General features: G+C 41.5%; 2 protein-coding genes across 10 annotated transcripts in view; one reads left to right on the top strand and one right to left on the bottom strand.

The window, feature by feature from the left end:
- The window catches only part of LOC105919280 (FH2 domain-containing protein 1), a 258,923-nt gene that overhangs the window by 77,353 nt on the left and 153,970 nt on the right, over positions 1-27,600 (bottom strand). The gene's annotated exons all lie outside the window — the stretch shown is intronic.
- LOC105919284 (type II inositol 3,4-bisphosphate 4-phosphatase) overlaps positions 1-27,600 on the top strand; it is a 45,765-nt gene that overhangs the window by 14,207 nt on the left and 3,958 nt on the right. For 5 of the 9 annotated variants that reach the window (XM_036146764.1, XM_036146763.1, XM_036146760.1 and 2 more), the window contains exons 8-23: positions 11,371-11,450; positions 14,951-15,053; positions 15,259-15,328; positions 15,442-15,589; positions 18,845-18,975; positions 19,075-19,185; positions 19,286-19,394; positions 20,702-20,867; positions 20,956-21,153; positions 21,237-21,363; positions 22,363-22,574; positions 23,252-23,375; positions 23,509-23,635; positions 24,395-24,535; positions 25,767-25,864; positions 26,631-26,728. In XM_036146764.1, coding sequence (XP_036002657.1) covers positions 11,371-11,450; positions 14,951-15,053; positions 15,259-15,328; positions 15,442-15,589; positions 18,845-18,975; positions 19,075-19,185; positions 19,286-19,394; positions 20,702-20,867; positions 20,956-21,153; positions 21,237-21,363; positions 22,363-22,574; positions 23,252-23,375; positions 23,509-23,635; positions 24,395-24,535; positions 25,767-25,864; positions 26,631-26,728 — 2,043 coding nt within the window. The other 4 variants (XM_036146766.1, XM_036146765.1, XM_036146767.1 and 1 more) reach the window with 4 other exon arrangements.

The raw sequence follows: 27,600 nt of genomic DNA, 5'->3' as shown, positions 1-27,600 counted from the left end.
GGATGGATGGGTAAACGGAGGACAAACTGAATTCAGTTCCACTTGTTTTCAGCTCAGTTTCTGCCAGCCAGGCGCTTTTTAATCTCTAAATTTCCCATGGTGCACAGGGGGGGCGTGTTTTTTCATTATTTATTTTTTTATAAATCCTTCTGACTGTGACGCAGCGGCAGGAGGAGGAGGAGGAGGAGGAAAAAGTGACAGAGCGAGGAGGAGAAAGACTCAGCTGCTTTTGCAGACTGGGGAACCGGGCCGAGTCATTCCTGTTTTTAGCTGCTCTGCAGACACTTTTCTCCTCGGATGTGTGGAAACTTTTATTTCTGCCGTTTCTTTCTTTCCGCCGCTTGCGATCTGAAGGACGCATCTTCTACCTCCAAATGTCCGGCGTTAGTTAGTTTGACTTTAACGGTAAAACGCTCAGTGGGCTTTAAAGTCGATGGCGCTCTAAGATGCAGGTAGGAACGTGCAAACAGGAATTTATCCTTTCTTAATCCTTTAAAGCTGTTTAAAGCTCGGTTTAGATGTCCTGATGTCAGGGATCAGAGCGTCTGATCATCAATCCGATAAAAAAACAAATTTTTTTCTAAGTTAAGCCGTTAAACAAACAGCAGCAGCAGAATAATTGCTTTCTACAAGCAGAATTAACATAATTATGTTTAAATTAAGGAGGGAATCAGATTATTCTTCCAACTCGCTGCTGGAGGTTCTGCGTTTTATTTCATTTCCTGCAGCCCGGCTCTCATTTTTCGAGCGTTTTACCCGTGAGAACAGAAAAAAGTCTGTTTGTTGAGCTTCAGTCGTAAAACGCTTTGCGGTGAAGAGAGACCCGAGGATGCAGAGGGCGATGATGGCCTGCACCGACTGCCTCCGTCCACCGAGAGACAACAGCTCCTCTGCTGGACAGGTAGGGCATCACACCCAGGTGATAAACAGAAAAAAACAAAATTACGGCGCTTCAAAAGCCACACACTGCGTAAAACGGATATAAAAATAAGTTGAATTTTCTTAAAATTAGTGTATTTGTCCTTGATTTGAGCAGATAAATAAGATTATATACCAATAGAATGAGTATTTTTACCCCTAAAATAAGATAATTAGATATAATGCGCTTAAAATAGGAACAATTCATCTCCATCATCTTATTTCAAGTGCAAAACTCTTATTCCATTTGCAGATTATCTTATTTAGGACAAGGACAAATACACTCATTTTAAGAAAAGTTGACTTATTTCTAGTTCAGTTTTTGAAGTGCACATTCAGTCATGATGGACATGTGCAGCAGGGGGCGGTGGCAGCATCATGCTGCGGGGTTGGTGCCGGTCCATTTCACCACAATGGCTGGAATAATAAACATGGAGGCTGTGTTGATGAAACATCTTCTCCTGCAGGAGAACGATCCCAAACGGATCGAGTCTGGTTCTGGAACGGGTAAAGTTAGCTAACGTTGAGCTTCCCTGCAAAAAGAGAACAAAACTTAAGCAAAGTTGTCTTGAAATTAGAGATTTGTCATTGAGTTTAGCATTAAATAAGATTATCTGCCAATATAATGAGCGTTTTTACCCCTAAAATAAGACAAATAGATTTACTGCACTTGAAATAAGACGACGGAGATGAGTTGTTCCTAATGAAAGTGCAGACATCTTTGTCTATCGGCAGACCATTTAAAGTTTCTGCTCAAATCAGGCACAAATACACAACTTTGTATAAAATGTAACCTACACTGCAAAAACAGAACTAAAAAAAAGGTAAAATTTTCATGAAACGAGTGTATTTGTCCTTGATTTGAGCAGCTAAATAAGACTATTTGCCAATGGAATAAGATTTTTCCACTTAAAATAGGAACAATTCAGCTCCATCATCTTATTTCAAGTGCAGGATGTCTAATTATCTTATTCTAGGAGTAAAGATACTCATTCCATTGGCAGATCATCTTATTTACTGGCTCAAATCAAGGACAAATAGACTAACTTTGAGAACATTTTACTTGTTTTTAGATCTGTTTTTTTCAGTGTACTTTTAGTTCCTCTTTGCAGTGTGATGGTCTCAGCCTCAGTCCCGTTGAACATGTAAACTCTGCTGACGCGGAGGATTGAATCCAACCAGTTTAAGAGGAGCGACTTGCTAAGGAGGGTCTAACCAAATGCAAGCAGGGGTCTCTGAATATAGATAAGCGCTATATATAGAGATTATTTAAATACTTAAATAAATCCACGTTAAATGGCATTTATGGCCATGATGAGTGGAGGTGCAGCCCTGACTGGGTTAGATGCTCTTCACTCTGTTGATTTGCTCATAAAAGCCCGTCTGACGGTGTGAGGAGGGCTGCAGAGGTGTTGTTTCTTTAAGCCACGTGTGAGTGACGTCTCACACTTCTGCCCTCCTTCACCTCTCTGTTTGCTCTTTCTGCTGTGAAACACGTCTGTACACTGCAAAAACAGAACTAAAAATAAGTAAAATGTTCTTAAAATGAGTGTATTTGTCCTTGATTTGCCAATGAAATAAGATTTTTGCACTAAAAATAGGAACAACTCATCTCCATCATCTTATTTCAAGAGCAGGATATCTAATTCTTATTTTAGGGGTCAAAATACTCATTCCATTGCCAGATCATCTTATTTACCAGCTCAAATCATGGATAAATACACTAACTTTAAAGAACATTTTACTTATTTTTAGATCCGTTTTTGCAGTGTAGTGTTTAGGAAACTGTTTCTGAAGGTTACCTGTCACTAAACATCCATCTGGACACTTCCCCAGTAGGAGCTTCTGTTTTTTTTTTTTTTTTTTTTTTCACATTTTTATTAGGAAGTAATGCACATTACAACAATAGAGATGTGTATCCATATGTACATCTTTAGGGTATCATAGTGAGCAACAATATGTACATATTGGCACCATAAAGGTATTGTGCATCTCGAAGACTTGAGAACAAGGGATATAGTCAAACTTCCAGGCTGTTTCTGTAAATTAAGTGGTACGAACAGTACACCACGCAACTACAAGAAAATAAAACGAAATAATAAACATCGTAATAATAACAACTAAATAACAATAGATCATAGTAAGCTATAATTAAATTTAAATAAAGCCCCTCAGAAAAGAAAAAATAAATGAATAAATAAAATGAAATCAAAAAAATAATAAAAAAATCCAAAATTAAATGAACAAAAACAAACAAACAAACAAACAAACGGGGGAGGAAGGGGTCAATCAGAAGGAAAGGAGTAAAGAGAGCGGAAGAATGTAATAAAGGGAAGCAATTTGTCATAAAATTTACCAGAATTACCTTTCACTCACTGCAAAAATGGATCTAAAAATAAGTAAAATGTTCTTAAAGTTAGTGTATTTGTCCTTGATTTGAGCTGGTAAATAAGATTATATGCCAATGGAATGAGTATTTTTACCCATAAAATAAGATAATTAGACATCCTGCACTTGAAATAAAAACGATAGAGATGAGTTGTTCCTATTTTAAGTGCAAAAATCTTATTCCATTGGCAACTCATCTTATTTACCTGCTCAAATCAAGGACAAATACACTAACTTTAAGAACATTTTACTTATTTTTAGATCCATTTTTGCAGTGCTGAATATCGGATCTTTTCTAGCTTCAGAAAAGACATGGTGTCATTGAGCCATTGGGTAATAGAAGGGGCTTTAGTCGACTTCCAGTGCAAAAGAAGGCGGCGTCTGGTCAGTAATGAGGTAAATGCCAAAATGTCTAGTTGGTTAGGGCTAAACTGGTTATGGTCTTCTGGGTGCCCAAATATGGCAATGTGGGGGGGGGGGGGGACTTTTATGAACACAGAGAGTATTTTTGACGTGGTATCAAAGCAATTCAACCAGAAGGAAGAAAGTAACGGACAAAAAAAAGAACATATGGGATAAATTGCAGGGTGAGGCATGACATTTGTCACCTTTGTCTGCGATATTGGGATAAATTTGTGACAGTAGTGTTTTAGAAAAATGGAGTCTAAATAGTACTTTAAACTGGATAAGTGTCTTAAGAGCAGCGTCCCATCAGTCATCCTCCAGGTTTAGGTACAGTTCCTTGTCCCAGGCTAACCTGACTCCGCCAGATGTATGTCGCTCCGCCTAGCTTCACTCACATCCATCTGGGACATCTCCCATAGAGAGTGATTTCTCCAACCCATTTTATTGTCCAGCCAATCAGGACGCAGGGCTGGAGTTTCATAGATGTGACGTAGTGGAGAAGCGATCGTGACGTGAGACTGTTTTGATTCAGGCAATGACGGTTCGCATCGAGGAAGCAAGCGTTAACATTGATGCTGCTATTTCTTCCGTGTTGTCCAATCTACCTGATATTGTTTCATTAAAAGAACATCAGAGAACGACTCTGAAGGCTTTTGTTGGTGGAAACCATGTTTTTGCCCTTCTCCCGACCGGATTTGGCAGGTTTTGTTTTCCAGGGCGCGCCCGTGGCGGAGCGGTTAGCGTGAACCATATTAGGAGGCCTTTAGTCCTCAACGCGGTCGGCCCGGGATCGACTCTGATCCATAGAGCTTTGCCGCCTGTCTTCCCCCCTCTTCCTGTCAGCTCACTGTCAATAAAACGCGTGCCACTAGAGCCGCAAACACATAAAAAAAAAAAGTTTAGTTTTTTCCTGCGTCGCTCTCACAGCGTCACGGGTTAGCTTCGGTGTGAGTGATTGAAATAGCACGTCGATAAAGATGACAGACAAGTGGCTTATCCAATCATATGCAATGATTTTTGATAAGGCCCAGCCTTCAATAAAGGCAATTCCTATGGAGAGGTCCCAGATGGATGTGAGTGGAGCTAGACGGAGCAAAATACATCTGGCGGAGTCAGGTTAGTCCCAGGCTTCCCTAACTTTAATAATTGGCAAGCAGTCAAAAGACAGAAGTTCGTTATAAATTTTAGAGATAAGTGACTTTTGAACACAGTAGGAGCTTCTTGTATCGCTTCAGGAATCTGTCCAACCCTCACGCTTCCAGCAGATATGTTTCATATTTTAGGACGTATAGAAATCAGGTGATCTAAGCAAAGCAGCAAGGCGTGCAGACTGGTCCTGCAAACGCTTCTCAAAGGACGGGTCGCTCTCGGTGAACTCCAGCATGGTTCTGTGACAGGATGCCAGCCGTGACGTTTGTGGCGTAGCGAGTGTCGGGCTGAGGAAGCGGGGGGGCAGCGGGCGCCCGTGGTGCACAGAGGGCGGCAGCTTTCTGCAGACGCTGTCTCTGCAGGAGAGCTCAGGGTCAGAGACACTTAGAATAACTTTATTGTCTGTATAGAGTGGAGACAAAATGACATTTAGTTGCATACAGCTTACGACAATTTAATGAGATTGCAGTTAAAATAAAATAACATTACAATATAAAGTGCAGAAGAATGTTGTTGTTTATACTGCACAAATAGTGGTGCAAGAAGGCATTAATTTGAAAAGTTCAGTGTTGGCAGTGCGAGATAATAATGGTGCAAACATGCAGTAAAGGTTCGGTTTATTATAAAATGGATTTTAAAAGTTCAGGTCTGGGTTTATACGGCTGAGCGTCTTGAAATTAGTGCATTTTTTTCTTGATTTGAGCAGGTAAATAAGATTATTTGCCAATGGAATAAGAGTTTTGCACTTAAAGTAGGAACAATTCATCTCCATCATCTTATTTCAAGTGCAGAATATCTAAATATCTTATTTTAGGGGTAGAACTACTAGTCCCATTGGCAAATGGTCTTATTTACCTGCTCAAATCAATGAAAAATAGACTAATTTCTAGAAAATGTTACTTACTTTTAGTTCCCTTTTTGCAGTGCATGGTCACCCAGTGCAGAGCATCAGATGTAGTGGTGCAAGGCAAGGCGGGTTTATTTGTAGCACGTTGCAGTAACCAGACCATTCAAAGTGCTGAATATGAACAGAACATAACAGAAAACATTACAGAGGAAAGCACAGCCACTGCAAAATGGCAACTAAAAGTAGGTAAAGTTTTCTTAAAGTTAGTGTATTTTTCCTTGATTTGAGCAGCTAAATAAGATTATCTGCCAATTGAATGAGTATTTTACCCCTAAAATAAGATAACTAGACATCCTGCACTGGAAATAAGACGAAGGAGATGAATTGTTTTTATTTTAAGTGCAAAAATCTTATTCCATTGGCAGGTAGAATGATTTACCTGCTCAAATCAATGAAAAATACACTAATTTCAAGGGGATTTTATCTACTTTTAGTTCCCCTTTTTGCAGTGAGTGCAGGAATAGCAGCAGCAGGTTAAGATGTTAGACAAGTTGGACCACAAACTTAATCTAACGACGTTTCAGCTCTGCAAAAGGGAACTAAAAGTAAGTAAAATTCTCTGAAAACTTGTGTATTTTTCCTTGATTTGATCAGGTGAATAAGACTATTTGCCAATGGAATAAGATTTCATCAACATCTCCATCATCTTATTTCCAGTGCAGAATGTCTAATTATCTGATTTTGGGGGTAAAAATACTCATTCTATTGGCAAATAATTTTAGTTACTTGCTCAAACCAAGAACAAATACCCATCATTTTAAGAAATAGTTACTTTTAGTTCCCTTTTTACAGTGAGTGAAGTACAACAGCTTGAAACATTAACATTTAAAGCAACTCAGGCTTTCAGCACCTTTACAGTCTTCATAGGAACTAAATGCTGCTTCTCCGTGTCTGGTTCTGGTTCTGGTTCTGGTTCTGTGTGTGCAGAGCAGCTTTACACCCAGGTTCCCGGCCTGATCGGCGGTTCCTGGCTGTGAAGCAGCTGAAGCTGTGTGCGAACCATTCATAGCTCCTCTGTTGGTCCAAAAATGAGCTCTTCAGCTTTGTTTTCATCCAACCGCAGAACATTTTGGACTAGAGAAAGGAGGTTCTGGACAACTCCGTGCTTCCAGCTTAGCGGGAACGGTTTGGAGAGACGGGCCTTCTGGTCCAACATCAGTGTCTGACCTCACCAATGTGTGTCTGGAAGAACGGTCAGAACCACCCAGAACCTGGTGGAGCGCCTTCTCTGAAGAGTTGATATTTCAGCAAAGGCTGGACCAACGTCAGACTGAACCCTCACTGGCCCAAATCACGCCGTTTCCACACTTATAACCATGTTTTTACAGTCATTTGAACCCATTTCCTTCTTATTTTTAGTCTTTTCAATGTTCTCCGCTGAGCTTTGCTTAAATCTTCCGCTAGAAAACGAACGAGCAAAGTACAAAAAAAAGTTAAAAACCAAAACAACTGGACATTTTTCCCCCCTGAAGTTTGAAGACGTTTAGCTTCCCATGCAGAAAGTTTTCTCAATTGAAAATGTCTGGAGTGCTTTATGGCATTGGGCAATTATATAAACACTGCAAAAACAACAGTAAAATGTTCTCAAAATGTGTGTTTCTGTCCTTGATTTGAGCAGGTAAATAATATTATCTGCCAATAGAATGATTATTATAACCCCTAAAATTAGATAATTAGACAAACTGCACTTGAAATAAGACGATGGAGATGAATTGTTCCCATTTTAAGCACAAAAATCTTATTCCATTGGCAGATAATCTTATTTATATGCTCAAATCAAGGACAGATACACTCATTTTAAGAAAAGTTTACTTATTTTTAGTTCCGTTTTTGCAGTGAAGCTTGGAACTCCACTTCAAACTGCGGGATAAAAGTCCAGTTGTTTTGGTTTTTAACTTCTTTTTGTTAAGGTCATGACTAGCGGAGCTTTCCTCGTGGTTCCAGCTGTATCTGAGTACGTTTGGTCACGTTTTTCTCTACCGGATTCCCCTGACAGGACTGAGCGAGCCGGACTGAACCCGGCGGCTGGTTGTGGCGCCCAGCTGCGGCGCTCAGCGCGTCGTGTTTCCAGGTTTGACGAGGATTAGCGCGTAATCCGTAAAGCCTCTTGTTTGGCCGGGGGCTCATTGAGAAAGATCGGCTCGGCGTGTCTCTGCACGTCGGCCCTTTTGTTGCACAAACGCTGAGCGGCGGGCGAGGAAATGAGGCAACGGCGCGTGCGTACGGACCTCTTTCACACTCGGTGCCAGCGCTGCGGGGAAGTTTGAGACGTTTGCAAGACTCTCTGACTCAGAAGGTCTTTTGTTTTTTTTAGTGAAGAGGAAAATTACCTTGCTGCATTTTTCTAGATAGGCAAACACTGTGGAACATTTGGACATAGACTTAGACTCAACTTTATTTATCACTTGGGATTGCTCCTTCAGGGAAATTATGGTTCCAGTACACTGCAAAAACGGGACTTAAAATAACTAAAATGTTCTTGAAATGAGTGCATTTGTCCTTAATTTGAGCAGGTAAATAAGATAATTTGCCAATGGAATAAGATTTTTGCACTTAAAATAGGAACAATTCATCTCCATCGCCTCTTTTTAAGTGCAGGATGTCTAATTATCTTATTTTAGGGGTCGAAATACTCGTTCCATTGGCAAATAATCTTATTTACCTGCTCAAATCAAGGACAAATACACTAACTTTAAGAACATTTTACTTATTTTTAGTTCTGTTTTTACTAAAAATAAGTAAAAATTTCTTGAAATTAGTGTGTTTACCTTGATTTGAACAGGTAAATAAGACTATCTGCCAATAGAATAAGACTTTTGCACTTAAAATAGGAACAATTCATCTCTAAAATAACATAATCAGACATCCTGCACTTGAAATAAGACAATGGAGATGAATTGTTCCTATTTTAAGTGCAAAAATCTTATTCCATTGGCAAATAGTCTTATATACCTGCTCTAATCAAGGAAAATTACAATGATTTCAAGAAAATTTCACTTACTTTTAGCTCCCTTTTTGCAGTGTACAGAGTACAAAGGGCAGAATTAGAGCCATTAAAGAGTACAACAGACAGTAAAATATAAAACAGACTTCAGAGGAAATTTGTGCTTCAGAGGAAAAGAAAAGGCTGAAATAAGTGAAATTAGGATGAATCGGTTTTATCTGAGGTCTAAAGTCCGCCGTGGAGGTAGCAGGTCGAGGAGGGAAACCCAGACAGGACTCAGTGAGACGCTGCAGCTCGTTCTGCGAGGTGTTCCCAGTAGGGATGTATTTAGGGTCTAAGGGGTTCTGGAGAACCAGGAAAACCTGCAGGAAGCTTCTTTACAAGCTGCACAAACCGTCTGAGGTGACTTTTGATGCGCATGAGTCCAGCCTCATTACACTGCAAAAAGGGAAGGGAGGGTTTTTGTCCTTGATTTGAGGATAAAATAGGACGATCTGCCCATATAATGAGTGTTTTACCCCTAAAATAAGATAAGTAGTTATACTGCACTTGAAATGAGATGATGGAGATGAGTTGTTCTTATTTTGGTGCAACAATCTCAAATCAAGGGGCAAATACACTTATTTCAAGAAAAATTGGCTTACGTTTAGTTCCTTTTTGCAGCGTATGAAGGAAGCTCATCACAGCTGCTTGTTTCTGGAGTCTTACACTGCAAAAAGATAACCAAAAATAAGTAACATTTTCTTTAAATAAGTGTATTTATCCTTGATTTTAGCAGGTTAATAAGATTATCTACCAATGGAATGAGTATTTTGCTGTTAAAATAGGAACAACGCATCTTATTTTAAGTGCAGGAGATCTAATTATGTTATTTTAGGGGTAAACACACTTGTTCTATTGGCAGATAATCTATTTTTACCTGCTAAACTCAAGGACAAATACATTAATTTTAAGAAGATTTTACTTATTTTTAGTCCCTTTTTGCAGTGTATGAAGGACCTTCATCACAGCTGCTTGTTTCTGGAGTCTTAAGCTGCAAACAGGTAACTAAAAATAAGTAAAATATGCTTAAAATTACCATATTTGTCCTTGATTTAAGCAGGTAAATAAGATGACCTACCAATGGAACGAGTATTTTTGCACTTAAAATGGGAACAACTCATCTACATAATTTTTTTTCTTATTTATCTTATTTTAGGGGTCAAAATACTCGTTCCATTGGCAGATAATCTTACTTATCAGCTAAAATCAAGGCCAAATACACTCGTTTTAAGGAGATTGTACTCATTTTTAGTCCCTTTTTGCAGTGGATGCTTCGGGTAGTGATCCATGTTAAGGTCATATATCAGACTGAATGTGTTTTTTTTTTTTTGGGTCGGCTCTTTCTGGAGCAGTGATCACGTTCCAGTCCAACCCATCCTAACATCACTCATTAGCAAGACCGACCTCTTCACTCTCTTTAAAGGACCAACAGAACAGGCATCTGCACAAAAGCACTAAAGCACAAAAGCAACGGCGTTCCCAAACCAAACACCCAGAGAACCCGTCCACAAACGCCACAAACCGGGTCCAAGCCACGCTGGACTTGATAAAATCTAACATGTCGTCAGTTCTTCCAGAACCCAAAAGCATCAGGGCTGTAAAAACCAAACCAACATCTTTCATCACTGATCTTTTAAAAAAAAAAAAAAGCCTCACCTCAGCGCCGTGACGTTTAAGCGCCTTTTTTCACCCTCCTAAGCTAATCCTCTGAGCTGCTGATCATCCCCGCAGCACATCCACGCTTCCACTTCGCCCGGCGCCTCTCTCATCAAACATGGAGGCCGTGGGGTCGCGGCGCGGCTCAGTGCCGAGCAGCAGCTCCGTGCGCCGGCTTATCTTGTCGCGTTACATAAGTTCAAACCCGAGGACAGGAAGGGACGCCGGTGCAGCTCGTGTCTGATGGGCTGCGGTTCTGCAGGACATGAAGCGTCCCGTCGGCAGCGACGCTTCCCTCACTTCTGCTTTTTAGCTTTGCATTGATGGATGAACTTGATAATCTGGGACGGCCGTCTCATTGCTATATCTGTGATGATGTCGTTATTAGCTGGATTAATCAGGATTAGGCGAGTGAGTCTCAGTCTGTGCAGCCAGAACATTCATTTATGCTCATATTGGAGTAACAAGTGGTGAGCTAGACATCAGATCCACCAGCCTGGTTGATCAACCTTCTATGTGTCGTTTTCCTGCCTCTGAACTGAAAGGTAGACACACACACTGCAAAAACAGAACTAGAAATAAGTAAAATGTTCTTAAAATTGGTGTATTTGTCTTTGAATTGAGCAGGTAAATAAGATGATTTGACAATGGAATAAGAATTTTGCACTTAAAATAGGAACAATTCATCTCCATCATCTTATTTCAAGTGCAGGATGTCTAATTATCTTATTTTAGGGGTCAAAATACTCATTCCATTGGCAAATAATCTTATTTACCTGCTCAAATCAAGGATAAATGCACTAACTTTAAGAACATTTTACTTATTTTTAGATTTGTTTTTGCAGGGCAGCAGCCTGATGGAGGCTCTGAGCTGAAGAGGTTTGAGGTTTACAGATGTTTGGGATGTCTCCGTTGTTTCGTGTTAGAAAACGTTGTTTTTCTCTCTCTGTCTCTCTTGCAGAGAAGCTGCCTGGGCTTCACGTCCTTCTCCATCGCAGATCTCCTCAGGTCCAAGGAGCCCAGCAGCTCCCAGAAGCTCAGGTAAACCTTCGTGTTTTCACGGCTACAAGCTCAACGAGTTCAGAAGCTTCTCTGAGCTTCTCCTGTCCCTCTGAAGTCGGTTCACTGCAAAAACGGAACTAAAAATTATTAAAATGTTCTTAAAATCAGTGTATTTGTCCTTGATCTGAGCAGGTAAATAAGATTATTTGCCAATGGAATAAGATTTTTGCCCTTAAAATAGGAACAACTCATCTCCATCATCTTATTTCAAGTGTAGGATGTCTAATTATCCTATTTTAGGGGTAAAATACTCATTCCATTGGCAGATAATATTATTTACCTACTCAAATCAAGGACAAATATACTAACTTTAAGAACATTTTACTTATTTTTAGATCAGTTTTTGCAGTGTTCTGGGAGCCAGCGTTAGAAACCTCCGCGCTCACCTCGTTGTGAAAGAACCCTTTTGTAAGTCAGCCAGGCTCGTTTTACAGAGAGCTTTAGACGGGGTCCAGAGTCCCGTCTCCTGATTGGCCGTCGCTCGGATACCGTTAACCAGAAGAGGAAGTGAGATGGGGCAGCGTGCGTCCCCGCCTCCCAGAGAGGAGAGGAGAAGAAAAAAAAAAAACAGCTTCTTCCTGTTCTGGCATCACAACGCCTCCAGCGAGACGGCAGCAGAGAGACGAGGGACGGGATGACGGACGGGGAGTGAGGGACGGAGGTGGGACGTCTGCAGGCGGACAGCGGGAGGATCCGTCCTGGCGTCTTCAGCTCTGAGCACCGACACATGCGCCGGGCTTAGAGAGAGAAACAGCAGGCGGGCCGGTTGGTTCTTTCTCTTCATCTACCGCGTTGCACTGCAAAAACAAAACTAAAAATAAGTAAAATCTTCTCGAAATGACCGCATTTGTCCTTAATTTGAGCACATAAATAAGATGATTTGCCAATGGAATGATATTTTTACACTTAAAATAGGAACAACTCATCTCCATCATCTCATTTAGAGTGCAGTATATCTAATTATCTTATTTTAGGGGTCATAATACTCATTCCATTGGCAGATCATCTTATTTACCTGCTCAAATCAAGGACAAATGCATTCATTTCAAGATGATTTTACTTATTTTTAGTTCAGTTTTTGCAGTGTGGCATGATCCAGACGCGTACCGTTACGGTCTCACGTAGCGTCGCTGTGGCTCTGACGGGGGGGCGGGGCCTTTAGATCCCAGTCAGAACGTCTGACTGTCACCTGAAGACACAGTAGGGTTGTCCAGCCTGTGGAACGTCCCGAAGCAGCGTCCACATTGCAAAAAGTAAGTGCAATTTTCTTGAAATAGGAGTATTTTTCCTTGATTAGAGCAGCTAAATAGGACTATTTGCCAACGGAATAAGATTTTTGCACTTAAAACAGGAACAATTCATCGCCATCATGTTATTTCAAGTGCAGGATGTCTAATTATCTTATTTTAGGGGTAATGATACTCATTCCATTGGCAAATAATCTTATTTAGCTCCTCAAATCAAGGAAAAATACTATTATTTCAAGAAATTTTTACTTATTTTTAGTTGGCTTTTTGCAGTGGCAGAGGGGCTCTCTTGATCTGGTCCACATGCAGACCGGCGGAGACGGTTCAGCCAATGGAGATGTGGCTGTTAAATGTCCTGAAGCTGATGTCTGTGGCTATAAATCCACATTTTGCTGACTCGCCACGTTCTTCTCTGTCGTCTTCCAGCAGTGACCTTTAGATGTCGGCCAATCAGTGGCCGGTCTCTCTTTATCGGCTCCGATTAGGACAAGAACCCGACGATCTGTTGATTTGTCTTCTGCAGGTTAAATGCATGGAGGCTATAAACGCCTGTATACACATCAGCAAACAGTCTTTTTTTAGTAAAACTCAGGAGCTTTCATAGTTCTGTCATCATCCTGCAGCAGATCTTTGTCTTTTATAGGTTGGAAAAGCTAATAAAGGCCTGATTGGTGCGTCTCTAACCTCTCATCCAATGACTGGGATCTGTGTCGGCTCCATGCAACAAGTGGGACACTTTATAGAGCCTGGACTATGACTGCAGCAGACATATCCCGTCCTCTGCAGTATTAATGCTGCACGCATCAATGCACTGCAAAAACGGATCTAAAAATAAGTAAAATATGCTGAAAATTAGTGTATTTGTCCTTGATTTGAGCAGGTAAATAAGATTATGTGCCAATAGAATGAGTATTTTGACCCCTAAAATAAGATAATTAGACATCCTGCACTTGAAATAAGATGATGGAGATGAGTTGTTCCTATTTTAAGTGCAAATATCTAATTCCATTGGCAGATGATCTTATTTACCTGCTCTAATCAAGGACAAATACACTAGTTTTAAGCATATTTTACTTATTTTTAACACTTTACTTATTTTTAGTTCCGTTTTTGCAGTGTGTGATGCGAGGACAGCTGGGACATAACGTCCTGCCCTTAGGAGGACGCAGTAGGGCCTTATGGGAGCTTTCCAACATGGCGGCACAGCCACTGAGAACAATGGGTCCAGTGGTCGCCCGGGCAATGATGGTGGACGTCAACAGGCCGGGGACGTGATGGACGGGTCTGCGGTTCGTCTCCGTCTCCGTCCACACGCTGAGCTCCCGTCCAACGACTGGTTAGAGTTTCTCGCCGTTATGATCGGGCCGTTTTCGTCCACACAGACCAGCTGTCGGCTCGGTTCAGACGGCGGGCGCCTCCACAGGCGGCCATCTTGTTGGTCTGAAGGAGGCCCGATGTCAGAACCAGAACTGCTCAGGCTTCACGTGTCTGATCTCGCCTGTTATCTTGGTTTTAGTTTAGTTTCTGCATGTTTACCATCAGCTGATGTTTTCACAACGTTTGCAGGTTTAGTTTCATCTCATCTGTTCTATTTCTTTTGTTTTCTTCTTCAGGTTTTTTTCTTTTTCTTCCTATCAGAGAAATGTAGCTGTCTTCATCTCACCGTCGTTTTGTTTGGGGTTAATTTCAGTTTAATTTGCTCTTTAGATCGTTTACTGACTCCTGTCTGCATATTATCCACTGCAAAAAGGGAAATAAAAGTAAGTGAAATGTTCTTGAAATCAGTGTATTTTTCCTTGATTTGAGGAGCTAAAAGAAGACTATTTGCCAATGAAATAAGATTTTTGCACTTAAAATAGGACCAATTCATCTCCATCATTTTATTTCAAGTGCAGGATATGTAATTATCTTATTTTAGGGGGGAAAAAACTCATGCCATTGGCAAATGGTCTTATTTAGCTCCTCAAATCAACGGAAAATATACTAATCTCAAGAAATTCTTACTTACTTTTCTTTCCCTTTTTGCAGTGTCTGCTGCCTTCACCTTTGTTCGTGTTTAGTCGTCTTGACCTATTTGCGTGAAAAGTGGCTGTGAGCAGCAGACGGAGGGTCGCTGGCAGGAAGTGGAAGTCTTTCTTTGACAACAACGTTTCACGCTGACAGCGGCGCCTCCACACCTCCTCCAGCTTCACCCTCTCTCCGTCTCTCTCCTTTTCTCTCCGTCTGCCTCAGGACGATGGACGGCGGCGCCGGCGAGGTGGGCGAGGTGACGGTGTCCCGCCTGCAGGTGGAGGAGGACGAGGAGGAGGAGGAGGACGAGCGTCCCGCAGACAAGGTGGAGGAAGAACGTTGTTTTCTTGGCTTCAGTGTTTGGCTTAGTGTCAGTTTGTGGTTTCCTCTCTGCTGTTTTTAAGCTTTAGCTCAGTGAGTCAGTGTAGCTGCAGCTTAAATAGTCCCACTGGTGTCTGAGGACGCGTGGGGGGGGGGGGGGGTATTTATGTCCGCTCCTCTGCAGCTCAGCCCGTCTCCTCTCGTTCCAGCGCTCCGTGCTGTGCGACACGCTGCACGGCTCCGTCCAGGACAGAGACAACAGTCCGCTGATGAGAGCAGGTGAGACTCTGAGGGTCTGCGCTCACCTTTCCGTGTGGCTCCTCCCCCCTCTGACCCACACCTGTGTTCCTGTGTGTGTGTGTGTGTGTGTGTGTGTGTGTGTGTGTGTGCAGCGCTGTGCTCCCAGGTGTGTAAGGTGTACCGCTTCCAGACGGAGGACCGCAGGTGGCTGCTGGTCAGGGAGCAGATGTCGGAGACGCCGCTGTCCTTCTCGCTGCCCAGGCAGCTGCTGAGCGCGCTGGTCCAGGAGCACGAAGACAGGTGGGCGTGACGCTAGCTAGGGCTGGGTAGAGAAAACTAACATGTCGATAAAGTAGGAGTCATATCGATCAATATCGATAATTATCAATAAATTCACAACATAGATTGTAAGTACAGCCCTGGACGTTTCATACTGTTGTTTAGCGACTTTGTTTTAGATACAGACTCAACCCTTTAACTCTTTAAAGGGGCGGAGCTTGGTTCCTGGGTCTGCATTTGTGATTGGTTGGGAGGACGTAGAGATTAGTATTTATCTACATGATAGGCTAGAATGAAAAAGGAAAACTGTTATTCTATGCGCTGCAAAAACTGACCTAAAAATAAGTAAAATGTTCTTAAAATTTGTGTTTTTGTCCTAGATTTGAGCAGGTAAATAAGATTATCTGCCAATAGAATGAGTATTTTGACCCCTAAACTAAGATAATTAGACATCCTGCACTTTAAGTAAGATGATGGAGATGGATTGTTCCTATTTTAAGTGCAAAAATCTTATTCCATTGGCAGATAATCTTATTTACCCGCTCAAATCAAGGACGGATATACTCATTATAAGAAAATTTTACTTATTTTTAGTTCTGTTTTTGAAGTGTGAAACTCTTTATTGACCTTTTTTCTATCATCGATATAAATCTAGCAATCAATATCTATCGTTATTGAATCATCGTCCAGCCCTAAGAAATCATATTGATAGACATCGATAATTATCAACAAATTGAAAACATAGATTTTAAGTGCAGCCCTGGTCATTTTATGATGCTGCTTAGCAACCTATTTTTAGATACAGACGCAAACACTGAAGTCAAACTCAATCCTTTATTCAACTTTTTATTCAACCAACTTTTTACCAAAATTGCAAGTTTTTAAAAAACAAAAAAGAACCGATGCTCTCTAGACTCTTTGAAGGGGGCGGAGCTTGGTTCCTGGGTCTGCGTTGTGATTGGCTGGAAGGATTAACGACTGTAATATTAACCTACATGGATAGAATGTAAAAGGATGGAAAACTTTTAATCTATTGAACTTTTTATTAACGATTTATATGGCTATTGAATTATCGTCCAGCCCTAACACAAACAGCTCGTGGTACCTGTAATCTTCACCAGATGTTTAACCTTTTACAGGGATGTTTAACCTTTGACCTCGTTCATCCGGCACTCATTCATATGAGCTTAAATCAGAACCAGGAATGTTTGCCTCGTCTGAACACGCCCGTGTGCCGCTGCCTCGCTACTTCTGATCCCTGATTCGATCGAACGGCCTCCGCATTTTACCCCTAAAATAAGATAATTAGATAAACTGAACTTGAACACTTGAAATAAAACGATGAAGATGATTTTTTTCTTATTTTAAGGGCAAAATCCTCATTCCACTGGCAAATAATCTAAACGTGCTGCTCAAATCGAGGACACATACCCTAATTTCAAGAAGATTTTACTTACTTTTAGTTCCCTTTTTGCAGCGTGGTCTCTGACACGTTTTCCCTGGAATACCTGTTACTGCACAAAGGGAACTAAAAGTAAGTGAAGTGTTCCTGAAATTAGGGTATGTGTCCTCGATTTGAGCAGCAAGTTTAAATGATGTGTCAATGGAATAAGAGTTTTGCACTTATCATCATCTCCATCACTTTATTTCAAGTGCAGTTTATCTAATTATCTTATTTTAGGGGTAAAAGTACTTGTTCCATTAGCAGATAGCTTTATTTACTTGCTCAATTCAAAGACAAATACACACATTTCAAGGACATTTAACTTGCTTTTAGTTTCCTTTTTGATGTGTAAAAGACCAGAAATATTTCAGAGCGTGAACAAGAGTTATTCTGAAGTATCTGTGAAATCGCTGATATGTGATTGGTTCCTCTTTGCAGATAGACATCTTTTACCCAGCTAGTTCCAGGAACTCCTTCCCCCATCTTCTCTTCTCTACCTGTGAACACCCAACATCATACGCTGCTTCTTTTCTGCTCTTTCTATTGGGGGCAGTGAGGATTTAGTTCAAGTATGCAGAAAGCCACAATGAGCACAAGTCCTGCAAAGAAATGAAAGAGAAAGGTGTTCATTCTCACCATGAACTGACTAGCGAGGCGCATAGCACAGCAAGCAACAGTATTCTTGTTTCTTTTTTTCTTTTTATTTAAAGGGACAGTGCATATCTATGAGCCAGAATTAGCCTAAAGGCTACTTTACATCTGTAGTCCCTGGCAATTCAATAAGAAAAATAGCAAGAAAGAAATTAAACAATCAGATAGAAGACATCAATCAATCAATGAAAAACAAAACACTGGAATAAAAGACATTAACAACATTGCAACATGATGAGGGTAATCTGACATTAGTGAGATCTGGTTCTCTTACAGCCATCTTTTACAATCGGTTTTAAATAAAATGATCGTAGCAGAGTCTCTTATAACACCTGTAGACTAAATGTCTGAGTTATTACAGTCACCTCTGGTAGACGCTCGTTACCTTTCCACTAGGGCTGGACGGTATAGAAACAAAACATATCTAAAAAATAGAAATCATATTGATCAATATCGATAATTATCAACAAATTCAAAACATAGATTTTATGCTGTTGCTTAGCAACCTATTTTTAGATACAGAACACACAAACACTGAAATCAAACTTAACCCTTTATTCAACTTTTTACCAAAACTGTACGTTTTTAAAAAACGAAAAAGAATGATGCTCTCTGAGCTCTTCAAAGGGGGCGGAGCTTGGTTCCTGGGTCTGCGTTGTGATTGGTTGGGAGGATGTAATGACTGTAATATTAACCTACATGGATAGAATGTAAAAGGATGGAAAACTGTTATTCTATTGAACTTTTTAATGACATTTATTTCTATCATCAATATAAATCTATTGATAGATATATGTTGTTATTGAATTATCGTCCAGCTCTACTTTCCACTAGTGCAGAATTTTAGCTTAGTCGTTAACTAGCTCGACGTGATATACTGCCGATTTAACCGTGTTAATGGGTCATCGACAGCATTAGTCAACTTAAAGGCTTCGTTTGGAAAAAAGCTGATCAACGTTTTCTGCTTGTGATCCGCAGCATTAATGTTAAAGACGCTCAGAGAAACGGCCGTAAATGACGGATTAAACGCTTGTAGCAGCTGGAAGAGAGGGTGGAGGACCAAGGGCACGGATGCAGAGGGAAAGGGGGGTAGTCCCACCTGTCGCCCCCCATCCGTTACGCCCATGGTGACGTTCCAGCTGGTTGATGAAAAGTACCAGACTTTGTTTCTATTTCTCCAGAGTCCTGGAGGTGAAGGAGCTCAGCGACCTTTCGCCGCACTGGGACGGCCTGCGCCACGACGTCATCGCCCACTGTGACCAGCTGACCAGCGCCTATCGGCACACGCAGGCCGAGCTCGACAAGCTCTCCAGTGAGTAAACCAGCTGCTCGCGGGTCTCGGTCTCCGTGTTTTCCCTCTAACCAGCCCCGCCCCCTCTCATCTTCCTCCTCCTCCTCATCCTCCGTCCAGCGGCTTCGTCCTGCTTCAAGGCAAGCAGCAGCAAGTCTGACAGACACCTCCAGTTCGTCCCCACCAACCTGCACTCCCAGAGGATGGAGGTGACCGGCCCCGACAGCGCAGGTACTGCCAGGAGACTCTTCTCCTTCCTCGTCTTACGGCCGCCTCGTCTGTCCCCTTCATGATGTCTGTCCTCACGGTGACACCTGTCCCCCGTGTCCAGGTGTTTGGTACGAGGTCGTCACGTTCGGCGCCCCGGCCGACCACCACCAGGCGTTCAGACACGGCGGACTCAAGAAGCTGATCAGTAAACACGCTGACCACAGAAAGAGGTGAGCCCTGACTTCTGCCGCTCAGACGCAAAAGTATTCACACCCCTCAGGCTTTTTCAAGCTAAGGACCCCTTAGTTTAATGTACTTTATAGCAGCGGTTCTCAAACTTTTCCCCTTAGCATCGGTAACATTTTCCGAGGGACTCCTTTAAATTCCTCATGCTGATAGTATTTTTTATATTATGCATTAGAAATTATTTATGTTTTTAAAGGAGAAGTCCGGTCAAAATCAGAAATCAAACTGCTGAGAGTACTATAAATATAAAACTACTACATACTGTGCAATAAATTATAAATTTTTTTTAATTAAGAATAATTTTCATTTAATCATGTTTATGTGGAGGAATCCATCTTGGTCAAGAATAGTACTGTCGCCTCCCATTTTGTGACGTCACTCAGCGGACCCGCTGTTGAGCAAGTCCCAACGCTCTGTTTTTTGTCACGAGGCACTATTTTCCAACATGGTGACGACTGGTGCTCTGTATGAAGTAGAGAGTGATGAAGTACTTAGTGACAGTGATGGGAGTTCCGTGGAGTCATCATCATCTGATAGCGATATGGATTTTTTAGAAGAGTTCCTTGACAGAAACCAGACTTATTTCCAGTGCAAACTCAGTCGGGCCCCCCAAGATATATATATATATATATATATATATATATATATATATATATATATATATATATATATATATATATATATATATATATATATATATATATATACATACACGCATGTGTGTGTGTGCGCTCCGCCGCAGCACGGCTTTACCGGCGCTGCAGCGGAGGAGAGATCACGCTGAAGTGACTTGAGTTATATTTGCCCCCTAGTAAATAGGGCAGGTGGTCATTATTGTATAAATATTAAAATATAAAAGCATTCCAGCACAAGCTGGGGCGGAGGGATACCACATCACATGTGGGCTGAGGGACTGCAAAGGCTTTCCTTCCACTTAACTTTCCATTAATATCTCAGAATACAGGTTTCCATGAGCAGCTTCTGTCTCTCTTATTTATCTATTGTTCTCTCTCATTTTAGATTCACTAGGTTCACCAACCTGAATGAATTTCTAAATTATTTTTGTTTATAAGAGAAATTTTGGAGGTTTTTGTTTAAATTTAACTAAAGAAACGGGAGCAAATTGTGTCTTTGAGACAAAGAGCTGCTCTCAGCGAGCCTGATCCAGTTCAGCTCAGGAGGTTTTTGGCTTCAGGGGTTCCTCCCTCTAGAAATTATCAGCTCCTAGGGTGGAAGCAGCAGAAGAAGAGCTTCCCATGACGCTTCTTTATAACGCCTCATCCCTCTGCAGCTCCGTGTCGTATTCCCGAGACGAGATCTGCAGAGCCAGGGAGCTGCTGGCCAGCGTCGCCCGGCTGCAGCCTCTCATCTTCGGGCTCGCCGAGGAGCTGCTGTCCGTCTGCGCGGAGGTAAACTTCGGCCGCCTGCGGGAGGCGCTGGACAGCCTCAAGGAGCAGGTGAGAACAGGAGCAGCACGGCTAACAGGAAGGCTTTTTTTTTTAGTTAGACGCAGATAAATCGTCCCTTACGTCCTTCTCCCCTCAGACCTCGCTGTTCATTCACGCCCTAAAAGACGAGCTGGTTAAACGCGCCCTGCTGGACATCCACGACCAGTCCGCCTCCAACAACCACAGCGACCACGTGCACAGCAACGGCTTGCACTGCGAGGTCGCCCCAGCCGACCAGGAGGGGGCGCCATCGCTTCGGCTGCAGGACGCCGGCGAGTACGGCGACGAGGAGTGGGCAAGTTGGAGCGGGTGTGGCCTGCAGTTCTGCCGACGGCGTCTGTCGTGCCGGCGGTGGCGTAACGGTGTGTGTTTGGGTAGGACCGGACGTGGGAGAACGTGGGCAAGTGTCTGGACTGCATCCTCGCCATGGTGGAGCGTCTGCAGGGCCGAGAGCGCCTCCTGCAGGAGCAGTCGTCACCGGGGGACGCCAGGTCCCAGAACGCAGGTGGGACAGAGGGAAATGTTGCTGAAACACAAGGCTCTCTAAAGAAGTTCACATTTAGCAGATTTTTTTTTATTACAGGTGACAAAATTTATTCTAATTGAGGTTTTTTTCCTAGTTATTTTAATCACAAATTGTGTCACAAAGTAAAAAATAGTAATTCAATTCAATCTTATTTATATAGCGCCAATTCCATGATACATGATACCTGTCATCTCAAGGCACTTTGCAAAGTCAAATTCAATCAGATTATACAGATTGGGTCAGATTATATAGATAGAAAACAAATTTCCTCTATAAGGAAACCCAGCAGGTTGCATCAAGTCTCTCCAAGCAGCATTCACTCCTCCTGAAAGAGCGTAGAGCCACAGTGGACAATCGTCTGCATTGTTGATGGCTTTGCAGCAATCCCTCATACTGAGCAAGCATGAAGCGACAGTGGAGAGGAAAACTCCCCTTTAACAGTGAGGAAAACCTCCAGCAGAACCAGAACCAGAATGAACGCTCATCTGCCTCGACCCACTGGAGGTTAGAGAAGACAGAGCAGAGACACAGAAAGCACAGAAGCTCACATTGACCCAGGAGTACTTTCTATGTTAGATGGTAATAGCGGGTGATCTGCCTCCTCTGATGATGTCACAGCTAACAGAACGCCAGACCAGGTGTACCTTCTATGATGAGAAAAATGACAGAGAACAAAAAGTAAAAAGCTGAAATAACAACAAACAATTTAAATTGTAGAGCAGTAGGAGAACTCAGCAGAGTGAGAGAAATAGATCCTGATGTCCTCCAGTAGCCTAAGCCTATAGCAGCATAACTATAGAGATAGCTCAGGTTAACATGAGCCACTCTAACTATAAGCTTTGTTAAAAAAAGTTTAAAAAAATACATAACATGCCAAGTAAACAAGAGCTGCCAAATAAAGAAAACTAAAATAAATTTATCTAAGCTGCTGACAAACCACGATAAATGACGCTGATTTCTTCTTTTCCTTTCCTCCAGCCTCTCCTTCGTCCTGCTCCTCCTCCTCTGTGTCCTCCTGGCAGGAGCAGCTGCTCCCCCTGGTGGTCACTCTGAGAGACTGCGTGCGGGAGGCGGTGACGAAGGCTCGCGCTGCCATGACCTTCGTCGTCCTGCAGGGGGCAGTGGCTGCGACTGTTGCTCAGGGTCCCGCACAGATAGTCCAGCGGCGCCACGCTGTCTTCAGCCAGGGGGTGATTTTTGCTTTTTTCTGTTTTTTTTAATTTTATTTCTTAGAGAGGAAAAAGTTTTAGTTTTTTTGTCGTAATGTATTTATTTTTTGTTTAAAGTTGTTTTTCTTTCATGTTAATTCAATGTGTTATTGTATTATAAGAATCTATATATGTTTCTGTTTTTCTCTTTAATTATTTCCTTAAAATTGGAGATATTTATTTATTATTATTGGTGATATTTATTTTATTATTTTATTTATTTTATTATTATATTTTATTTTATTATTATATTTTTATCTTTAGTTAGCTTATTTTCCCTTTATTTGAACTTATTAATATTTTATTATTATATTTGTATCTTCAGCTCAGTTTTGCTTTATTTTAACTTATTAATGTTTTGTTTTTATTTGCACATAAAGGAAACATGGTAAAGAAACTAGAAGATATATAAAATATGATTTTATTTGTTTTGATGCTGACTCTATTTCAAATTCATTAAATAAAATATATATTCTGTGACGGGCCTTGTTTAATATGAATAAATATCTAAAGAAAACTTCAGAGGCACTGAACTGGAAAGTTGCAGGTCTAGTGCCCCCTAGTGGCTGAGCGTTACACGTTGCTGCTTTAACAAAGTGAAACCGGTACTTTAATGTCCAGTTTAATTGTTACAGTCTGTCTCTCTGTGTGTCTCCCAGCTGTCAGCCGTGGTTTGTGGCTTCATGCTGAAGCTTTTCGGGGGTCTGGAGGATCCAGAGTTCCTGCAGCAGCTTCTCTCTGTAGGAATCCTGGCTCAGTTTGAAAGCCTGCTCAGCACCTACGGTACGGTTCCTGTCGGGACGTCGCCACTTTTCCATTAGGACGACGGCGCCAAACACGCATCAGTGAAGCATTCAGAGCGTGTTCCTCTTTATTCTGGTCTGAATAATTCACAGCGTGTCTGCGTGTGCGTCAGGTGAGGAGGTGGGGATGCTGGAGGACATGGAGGTGGGCGTGGCCGACCTGAGCAGCGTGGCGTTCGCCATCACCGAGGCCAAGTCAGAGCAACCAGACGACCTGCTGCCCACGCTCAGGGGAACATGGTGAGAACACACGCACATACACACACGTTGGTATGTACATCACTGTGGGGACCTTCCATTGACTTCCATTCATTTTCTATTGCTTTCTATGGCCTGAGCCCAACCATGTATAGAGCTAAAACCCTATCCACAGAAATACTAAATAAAATAAAAACATTTATAAATAAGATAAAAAATACAATTAATAAATAAGACAATGCTTAAAATAAATAAAACAAATGTTAAATAAAAACTAAGGTGGTAAAAGCCCAAGAATAATAATGGATTTTAAGTAAAATTTTAAAGATGGGCAGTAAAGGAGCCTTTCTTGTGTTCAATTAACTCAGTTCTCTTGTTCCGCACTAATTAAACTTTAAATTTAAAGCAGTCCAATAGAGACAATAGGAATATTTTAGACAATTATATTTGTCTAAAACCTGGGCAGATAAAAGCGGGTTGAGCTCATGAGTCGACCCGTGCCTTGCCTTTGACTCCCTACACTAAACTTTTTCGGTCAAATTACTGAATTAGGAGGATGTCAATGTGATACTAAACCCACTTAAACCTTATGGTCACAGATACAGACCTAACTTAAACCTAAACTGAATTCACACCTTAGCCCTAACCCTAAGCTTTAGCCCAATTTACATTGTGTGGATCTTGGAAAATGTCCACACAGTGTTGGTCTACTGTCAAGTTTTGGTCCTCACAACGATGGACAAACCCGTACACAGACACACAGAGCAGCTTAAGCATGGTGCTATTCTCTCCTCCATCCAGGGGCGGGTTTGTCGTCCAGGTGCCGCTGCCCTCTGAAAACTTCAGGTCGCTGCCTCAGGAGCTCCAGGCGGGTCGTTTGATCCGAGTCGAGCCTGTTCTCTTCAACGTCGGGATCAACCAGCATCAGAGTCTGGCCGACAGGTACAAACCCAGCAGCTCTGAACGCACATCTAGGTGTTGGAATCACTTTAAATAGCTTCGTATCTTATGGAGGAAACACACATGAGTGCAGCAAAGCAGCATGCGCGTGCGTCAAGAGATTTACACTAGATCTGTGGTTCTCAGATGCTGCGCCTCTCTTTTAAAGGTATACTATGCAACTGGGGTTGATTTTCCAGCGAGGCTCCCCCCAGAGGGCGAAAGTAAAAGTTCACTGTCATAAAGATGCTCAGCTGTTCTGGTTCCTCCGTCAAGCAAGGCGCGGTTGTTTTGAGCTTAGCAGACAGGCGAACGCAACGAAAAGTGGAAAAAACGGCAGTACAAACAATGACTAACACAGTGAAAGTATGAACATCAAGCTTCCCGCAGCGCTATCTTGGCGAGGCGGCGGCCACGCCAAACTCACGCTACCGCCTTGCCAACATAAAAAAAAAAAAAATAATAATAATAAAAAAAAAAACTCTATGCTTGCATGTTTATTTGACGTTAACACGCGGTTCTTTGTTGTTGCTTTTGCGCGTGCATATAGTGAATGGCAGGGCAAAAACACATGGAGTTCTCGCTGTAAAGCGAGACTTCTGTGTGTGCGGGCCGAGGGCTCCTGCAATTGCAAGTGCGGTATTTCCCCCACAGACCACCAGGGTGGCCGAGAAAACCTTTGTTCGACCTGAAATGACTCATTTAATCATCCAAAACGATATGGAACACATTAATTAACTGAAAAATGTTGCATAGTATGCCTTTAAAAAAGGAAAGACTTTCACGCACGTATACGCTCCTATTTTGGAAGGAATAAACAGAAAAACAACATCCTGTGTCAAAGTTCACCTCCAAAAGTGTCCAAAAATAATAGTCGAGTCTCAGTTGGCCACAAGGTGGTTAGTAGTTACCTGATTGGTGGCGCTGCTGATTGGTGGGATGCACTGATTGTCACTGGGCACTCTGCCTTTCCTCTCTTAGCACCAGTGTATTTACTGCTTTAAAAAATGTTAAATAATATCCCAATGTTGAAAAAAAATGTCTTTACCCACCGACCTCCAATTTCCTCGTGTTTCCTTGCCATCAGAACTTCTTCTTTTTTCCTGCTTTTCTGATTTTCCTGCTCATCTGATGAGTTCTGTAGCTAGTCTGGCTTCTTGGAAGAAGAAGAATGTGTGCTCTAGTACATCACAGTATTACTGGTGACTAAGGTCTTGCTTTATGTCGTTTGCAGGTTTGGAGACAGTTCGCTGCAGGAAAGAATAAATCAGCAGAGCTGTGAACGTCTCAGAGCTTATTGTAACAAGCTGAGGGACAAACTTCCTAACACGGGTAAGACTGAGACGTTTGGAGACGTCCGACAAACCGTAAGGGCCAGCGGAGGTCTCTGTTTTCACAATAATATAATTATTACACAGGGTTTTTCCTAAAAAGTCCTAAATTCACTAAGTTATCCTGCTTCTTTAATTATCTTAATTTCCATACATCCACGTAACTCTACCTGAAATAATAAACAATAAAACGCTGCTGAATTGTGCTTTACTAAACTTGGTGCCCAGATGCCTGGAATCCAAGTTCACGAAGCAGCAAATGGCTTAATGGAGACAGTAAAGAAAGGAAATATTGCATTTAGCAAGCATGCTTACTGACACATTAATTATAAATTAGTATTTGGTAAAGTGGCTACTCAGGTAGTAGCTGATCATAACATCTGAGTCAATATTTCAATAGATAATCAGACAGACACAAATATAAGGTAATGTGCAAACTGTGGAATCTTACAGACTAAAATAAAAGTTAGACAAAAATAACAAATTCATGCAAAGAGGAAACACATTTCCAAACATTTTTTCTGCATGAAGCCAATGAAACCAATACCTACAGTAGGTAATAAAGTCTATTTGTCTACGTTTTTTTATTTACTTGGCCACTAAATAGCAGAGCAGGCTCAGTACGAGGGAAATAACATTAAAACCACAAAGCTTGTGTATAAACAAGACGTCTCACTTTGGCATAAAGTGTCTCTCTGGTGACATTTTGCTTTAAACAAGCCTTTCTAACAGGCCGTGAACTGAAGCAGCTCTTTTCTCCCCCTCAGCTGGTATCCAGTCACTATTAGACCTGCTGTCGTCTCTTGATCGCAGTGTGGAGGCCAAGAAGAGGAAAAACGTGGAGGTGCTGTGGATGGCAGCTTTCGTAAGTCCTGCTGGTATCTGCTGTGTAATCACAGCTGATCATTTTAACTGAGCTTCCATTAAGACAGCAGAAAACGGTTAGATTGGGCTCATTAACGAGGGACGACTAAGTGAAAGAAACAGAGAAACAAATGTTTACAGCCTTAAAAGTAGAAAGGAAAATCTTTCAGTCCAAAATATATTCTTCTATCCACCTTTAATAACTTTTCGCTAACATTCACTATAGTTTTTGTCTTCGTTTTTATGCAGGTAAATCTCTTTAAAACTCCAGAATTCAACCTTTGTTCAGTTTTTTTAGAAGATTTTCAGCATAGGACTTTAAGTAAGGATTTTCATCAGTTATTATATCTTTTTATTAAATAGCAGGGAGAGCGGCAGGGAATATTTTTTCTTTGTTTGAAAGCAACAAAACTTTTGTTTTTTTGTGTGTTTAAGATATGCTTTATTGACCTCACGTTGGAGAAATTCACTTTAGTACCAGTTTGCAGAGGAAGAAATGTGACTGGGTAATGTGAAATACTGTAACAGGACAACTGTGTTTGCATAGCTATAAATACTTCAACATTAAGAAAAAAATATGAGACGTGTAACATTTTGGGGCAAATTGTGAATCTATATTGGAAAAAGTATTAACACAAATACCAAGCCCTGAGGCACACCTTATGTAAAATTTAAGACACAAAATTAAAATTGTAAAATTAAACAGATGATTTCCAAGGCATTTAATGGAAACTGATTTATTTTCAGCTAATTTTACCTTTTAAAGCAGGTTTTATTTTTTTAAATTTGGATTCCTGTACTAAACGCAGAACGCCACCAAGCGTAAACGGACTGCCGTAAAAACTCCACCTGGGGCTGGTGAACACTAACGTT

This window comes from Fundulus heteroclitus, chromosome 14, assembly GCF_011125445.2.
Source record: "Fundulus heteroclitus isolate FHET01 chromosome 14, MU-UCD_Fhet_4.1, whole genome shotgun sequence".
NCBI classification, from domain to species: domain Eukaryota; kingdom Metazoa; phylum Chordata; class Actinopteri; order Cyprinodontiformes; family Fundulidae; genus Fundulus; species Fundulus heteroclitus.
Note: the sequence above shows the minus strand (reverse complement) of the source record. Positions and strands in the feature narration are given on the sequence as shown.